Source organism: Morus notabilis, unplaced genomic scaffold (genome assembly GCF_000414095.1).
Source record: "Morus notabilis unplaced genomic scaffold, ASM41409v2 Scaffold100, whole genome shotgun sequence".
Taxonomy (NCBI): domain Eukaryota; kingdom Viridiplantae; phylum Streptophyta; class Magnoliopsida; order Rosales; family Moraceae; genus Morus; species Morus notabilis.
Window position 1 is genome coordinate 883,811 of NW_010361820.1, and position 6,371 is coordinate 890,181.

Below are 6,371 nucleotides of genomic sequence, written 5' to 3' on the forward strand. Positions count from 1 at the left end.
TTCTACGACCAATGGTTTTGAACTGTAAGATTTTCACGTCTGATCATTCATCTTTGAACAATTAGATCATAATTGTGGGAGTTTACATAAAAAAAAAAAAAAAAAAAAAAAAACCAAAAAAAAAAAAAAAAAAAAATCCTACCGGAAAGATTTTGTTTCTACTTGTAACATCTGTATTAAAAAAATTGTTTATTTTACATATTTTTTTTAATATGATGTAATTTTAATAAAATTTAATAGTTAAAAACTATATGATGAAAAGAGTCCACTAGAGAAAGACCGTTATTCTTATTCCTTTTGCGCAATTTGGGTTTAGAAGTTAGCATTAATGGCTAGTACAAATATGTTATGATCTTCAAAGTATTTATTACCATAACCCCTTTCAAGTTTTTTTTTTTTTTTTTTTTTTTTTTTTTTTTTTTTTTTAATAATATTCTCATTAATGTCATACAGGTTGGAAAAAGCTGCTGCAAAATTAAGTAGAGAAGTTGTCTTGTCACGAGAATTTAAAGAAAGTCATTGCGAGTTTTTCTTTATTTGCTTACCACTATTTTGAAAATCAATATACTTATGCAAGAGCTATTGTTTATTTATTCTTAATGAATGAAGTCATGAAGTTGACCCAATTAAATATTCTCATTAATGTCATACAGGTTGGAAAAAGCTGCTGCAAAATTAAGTAGAGAAGTTGTCTTGTCACGAGAATTTAAAGAAAGTCATTGCGAGTTTTTCTTTATTTGCTTACCACTATTTTGAAAATCAATATACTTATGCAAGAGCTATTGTTTATTTATTCTTAATGAATGAAGTCATGAAGTTGACCCAATAAATCTTTATCAAACATTTATTTTTAGATGCGATTGTTTACTTATGTGGGGTTTACATACTTTCGGGTTTATCAATTCTCTAAATATTACTAACCATTCATCAATAAATGTGGTGAACGTCGAATGATAGTTTACATATCTGTTTATGGTTCTGAATATATAGATTTATTAAATGCAAGTGGCTGTCTGAATATATAATTAATCAATATTTCTATTTCTATTTCCAAAAACGCAAAAGATAAACGATCGAATTGGAGCTATTTATACGTATATGTACATATTTGGTGTACTTGGAGTTGAATAAGCTTCAAGGTAATATCCAATCGGAAAAATTATAAAAACAACACAAAAGCTCTTATTGGCAACTGGCAATATTTATATAACACACACACATATATACACATATATATATATATATATAATGTAACTAAAGGTATGGGGGATAATTTGTACTAGGTAGTTAAAGAAGAGCCAAATTTTAGAATGCATGCATAACTATACAAAATCATTGATTCGTATTGTTAATGGACAACATTTAAAAAGAAACCCTATTACAACACATTACAAATATAATCATCCCATTTCAAAAAAGAAGGGAAAGGAAAACGCAGTACCTATAATCATCTAGAAGATCCTAGCTAACCTAACCGTTCCTATACGTGGTTTTTTTTTTTTTTTTTTTTTTTAATAGAATTTAGTATCATTGTAGAAATATATAAACAAAAATTATAGATGTGAATTATATACACCTCATGCTGCTCTGTTCTCCAATCATTCCTTAAATAGGAGAGAAAAAAGAAGAAGTATCAAGTTACAAAAAGCTCCTCGCATCTAGAAGTACATACAATTTTTCTTTTGGAAGTACCTAGCAAGTACATTCAATTAGAGAAGAGAAGCATTCCCATAAAGTAAAAAAAAAAAAAAAAAAAGCGGCTTTAGCATTTTTTTGGAAGGGTAATTAATGAGCGCATACGTTATTAATAATGATGACATCAAATTATGTATTATGTAAAATACTCAAATACGTTTCATAAGTTTGGAACATTCAATTAGAGAAAAGAAGCAGCTTTAGCAAAGTTTTTTTTTTCTTTTAACTAGGACATCAAATTAAGAATTATTTTTAAATACTAATTAATCAAATACGTTTCATAAGCTGGGAACATTCTTACATTAGAATGTCACTCACACAATGCTACTATATCTTCTTGGTTTTTTTTATTTTTTTTTATTTTTTTTTTAAAGTTGGGTTTCTCGAAAAGAATTCCCCTCTTTATTTTATAGAAAAAACAACTTCAAAATAAAAGGCCATATTTCATTTTTGGAAAAAGAAAAGAAAATGGATATAAATAATACTAATAGGAAAAGACAATGGCATTGTTGTCTTCAAGGTATTAAAAAGACTAAAAAATCCCCTCTCACTCGTTGACCCGTCCTTTGAATTGCCATTGCGGCCCCTACGCCGTTGGCCTTGCTTAAACCAAAAACCTCTCTCTCTCCTCTCTCTTCGTGTTATTAAAAAGCCAAGACACTGAACAAAGAAACAAGTAACAAACATAAGCAAAGCAGATAGATAAGAAGCCAAAAAACAAAAACCAAAAAAAAAAAAAAAAAGCAAAGGAAAGGGAAGAGAGAAAAAGTAGTACTTATACTATAACTTCTCTGTTCCAGATTATAAAAGGAGAGAAACCAGAGAGAAGTTATATCTATAAAAAAAAAAAGTACTTATTGAAGTTCTTTTTTTTGTTTTTGTTTTTTCCTTATCTTTCCTCTAAACATGGTTGATGAGGAGCTAATGATCTTCACTTGGCTAAAGCTTGTCTTCATTGCGTTCGTGGGGTTAGTATTTGTTCTCAACATGGTAGTGCTTCTCTGGTGGAGACCAAGAAAAATCGAAGATCATTTCTCAAGGCAAGGGATCAGAGGACCTCCTTACCGTTTCTTCATTGGGAATGTTAAGGAACTCGTTGCTATGATGCTCAAAGCCTCTTCTCAGCCCATGCCTAATTTCTCTCACAACATTCTCCCTAGAGTTCTCTCTTTCTACCACCACTGGAAAAAAATCTATGGTAATATATACATACATATATATATATATTTATATATATACTATTTGTACATTTTCTCTCTTTTTCTTCTCTTTTTGAATCTTTCAAGAGTTTTAGCATCCGGGTTTTCATGAATTGCCCATATATTTTGGTTTTTGACAAAAAACGAAAAACAAGCTTTGTTAAGTGTAAATGCTTTGGTTAATGTGGTATTAATGGAGCTTTTTTTTTTTTTTTTTTCTTCTCTTTGTTTGGGCTGTGTTGATTAAGAGAGGAGTCTTGGTATTAATCATTAAAGTTTCTGGGGTTCTGTTTGTTTATCTCCCATGATCATGATCCTCTAGATTTTTGGCTTTTTGGAAAGGCGTCTTTGTTTTTTGAGTTTTGGGCTACTTCTTTTTAAGACTTTTTCAGGCTTTTGTGTTTTTTTTTTTCTCTGAGCTTGGGGTGCTTGATGTTGAAGTTCAGATTTTGGACTGTTTCGCACCTGTTCTTTTCCTTATTTTCCTCTCTTCATTTTCTTTTTTGCTTTTTTTTTCCTTCTTCTTCCGGGAAAATTCAAGAAAAAAAAAATTAGTAGTTTGGTTTGGTTCATTAAAAAAGTGACATTTGTACTTATAATCACTGTCCTGGCAGGGTAACAATAAAACATATTACTTTTGTCCCATGTGTTCTATACATATTTTATATTATTGCATATACTCTTTCCAAATAAGTTGATATTATTGATCATCATCTTCAACTCCGAGGGAGAGTGGTGAAGCTTTCAGACTTTCAGTTATTTTATTATTATTTTTTAATTTCTCTCTATTAATTTCTATGTCGTTTTTCATTTGTTTCATCTGGGGTCATGAATATACATAATAATAATGAAGTCATAAACGTTTGGTAGTATTAATAGTTTGGAGTTGTCTTCTTCCTACTTTCATTTTGGTTCTTGCTCTCTCTTTCTCTCTCCTCTCTCTTAATTTCTCTCCTTCATTGTAGGGTCTTCACTATCCATGTTCATTCTGAATTAATGGTTACCATATTTCCTTCTCATTATTTATCTTTCACTAAACTTGATACTTACCACTCGAGGGTAGTGTAGTAGTTGTCACATTTTCTGTTAAAAAACAAAATATTGATCTTCTTTTCTTTTCTTTTTATTAATGTCTTTAATGTAACGTTCACTATTCACATTTAATTTTTTTCTTACTTTACTTGCATTTTATTCTCTCATTAATTACTTCTCTGTCCCGTAACCGCCTCTATACTAATTTAAATTAATTAATTAATTCCCTCACGGCAGGTGCGACATTCCTAGTGTGGTTCGGACCCACCGGTCGACTCGCCGTCTCCGACCCCGACCTCATTCGCGAAATTTTCACTTCCAAGTCTGAATTCTACGAGAAAAATGAGGCTCACCCGCTTATCAAGCAGCTCGAAGGCGACGGTCTCCTAAGTCTCAAAGGCGAAAAATGGGCTCACCATAGGAAAATCATCACCCCCACTTTCCATATGGAGAATCTTAAAGTAAGCACAGTTACATATACAGTAGTGATAAATAGCATTGTTCTTAGTATTATTATTTATTTCGTACTCTTTGTACCTACAATATGCTTAAAAGACAAAAAACTTTTTTTTTTTTTTTTTTTTTTTTTTTTTTTTTTTTTTTTTTTTTTTTTTTTTTTTTTTTTTTTTTTTTTGTGTTTGGTAATTTTATGTTTGTACATGTACTCTAGGCTTTAATACCAGTGATGGCAAAAAGTGTGGTGGAGATGCTGGACAACTGGTCAGCCATGTTGTCGAACTCCGGCGAGGTAGAAATCGAAGTTTCGGAATGCTTCCAAACCCTAACGGAAGAAGTTATAACCAGAACAGCATTCGGAAGCAGCTACGAAGATGGCAAAGCAATTTTCAGGCTTCAAGCCCAACAAATGGTTCTCGCTTCCGATGCATTCCAGAAAGTCTTCGTCCCTGGTTATAGGTAATTAATTACGTACACACATATATTTACATGATATATCTTCTACACATAATAAACATCGACATTCTTGTTTCTAATGGTAAAATATTAATGTACGGGCAGATTTCTACCGACGCAAAGGAACATAAAATCATGGAAGCTGGACAAGGAGATAAAGGGATCACTGATGAAGCTGATCAAACGGCGGAAAGAGGAGTCGTCATCATCATCATCATCATCATCAAGTTCATCATCATCAAGTGGTAGTCCAAAGGATTTATTGGGACTGATGATAGAGGCGTCGTGGAGGTCGACGAGGAACATGATAACAGAGAAAGACATAGTGGAGGAGTGCAAGAGCTTTTTCTTTGCGGGAAAACAGACCACATCCAACCTGCTGACGTGGACAACGGTTCTGCTAGCGATGCACCCACAATGGCAGGTACGGGCACGTGACGAGGTGCTTAGGGTGTGTGGAGCACGTGACATCCCCACCAAGGATGATGTTGTAAAGCTCAAGACGGTATGCTCTACGACAAAAATATTTTTCCTGTTTTTGTCTCCTACCCGACGCGTTTCGTTTCTTTTTCTTTTTTCTTTTCCCGCGGTTTTATAAATGTTCCTGTTGGAAATGAAGTGGCACTTTCGTCATTTTGATGAGCACGCACAAACGAGAAACGATTTTGTCGTGACGAGGGTATTTTGGTCATTTGGTAATAACGGTTTTGGGGTCGTTTTGATTCCATGTGCAGCTGAGCATGATACTGAACGAATCACTCCGGTTATACCCGCCGACGATCGCGACGATCAGACGGGCGAAAACGGACGTGCAGCTGGGTGGGTACAAGATCCCGCGTGGGACCGAGCTTCTGATCCCGATCCTGGCCGTCCACCACGATCAGGCCACGTGGGGGAACGACGCGAACGAGTTCAACCCGGCTCGGTTCGCCGACGGCGTGGCTCGAGCCGCCAAGCACCCGGTGGCTTTCATCCCCTTCGGCCTCGGGGTCCGGACCTGCATCGGCCAAAATCTCGCCGTTCTCCACGCCAAGCTGGCACTCGCCATCATACTTCAACGGTTCAGATTCAGGCTCGCCCCCACCTACCAGCACGCTCCGACGGTCCTGATGCTTCTTTATCCTCAGCACGGCGCGCCGATTATTTTCCAGCCCTTGGATCATCACGATGACGTGGCGGAAGTGGACCCCTTTGGCCCTACTTGCTAAAGGGACACACCAATTTCCATTTCGTGTGTGAGCATTTTGATTTTGGCTTAATTGGGGCGGTTTTCTTTTTTTTAATTTTTGGTTCTTTGATTAAATGTAATACCCGCCATTGATGCCTTGCCCTCTAATTAATTAGAGGTAAAAAAAAAAAAAAAAAAAAAAAGATTACCACCCATCCAAACATGTCCTTGGTTTTTCACCAAAGGATATTGAACCTGGGCATGTGAAAAACCCATGGTTGTTTTTGTTTACTTGTAGTGTTTTGCCTTGGCATGTAAGTCGTGTATTTTTTTTTTTTTTTTTGGAGTCTAGGAATTAAAGAAAT

At 34.8% G+C, this 6,371-nt stretch overlaps 1 protein-coding gene across 1 annotated transcript; it reads left to right on the forward strand.

Moving 5' to 3' along the window:
• Positions 1-2,601: 2,601 nt before the first annotated feature.
• Positions 2,602-6,148, forward strand: LOC21408333 (cytochrome P450 734A1). The gene is made up of 5 exons (XM_010100685.2): positions 2,602-2,893; positions 4,164-4,387; positions 4,597-4,841; positions 4,944-5,343; positions 5,573-6,148. Exons 1-5 carry the CDS (start codon positions 2,602-2,604, stop codon positions 6,044-6,046), a joined length of 1,635 nt encoding a protein of 544 aa, XP_010098987.1. The 3' UTR covers positions 6,047-6,148.
• Positions 6,149-6,371: the final 223 nt, after the last annotated feature.

Excerpts from the sequence above, each read along its gene's own strand:
- LOC21408333 (XM_010100685.2), top strand. The coding sequence starts at position 2,602 with ATGGTTGATGAGGAGCTAATGATCTTCACTTGGCTAAAGCTTGTCTTC. Across the intron at positions 2,894-4,163 it reads CCACTGGAAAAAAATCTATG|GTGCGACATTCCTAGTGTGG; the intron begins GTAATATATACA and ends CCCTCACGGCAG. Across the intron at positions 5,344-5,572 it reads ATGTTGTAAAGCTCAAGACG|CTGAGCATGATACTGAACGA; the intron begins GTATGCTCTACG and ends TTCCATGTGCAG.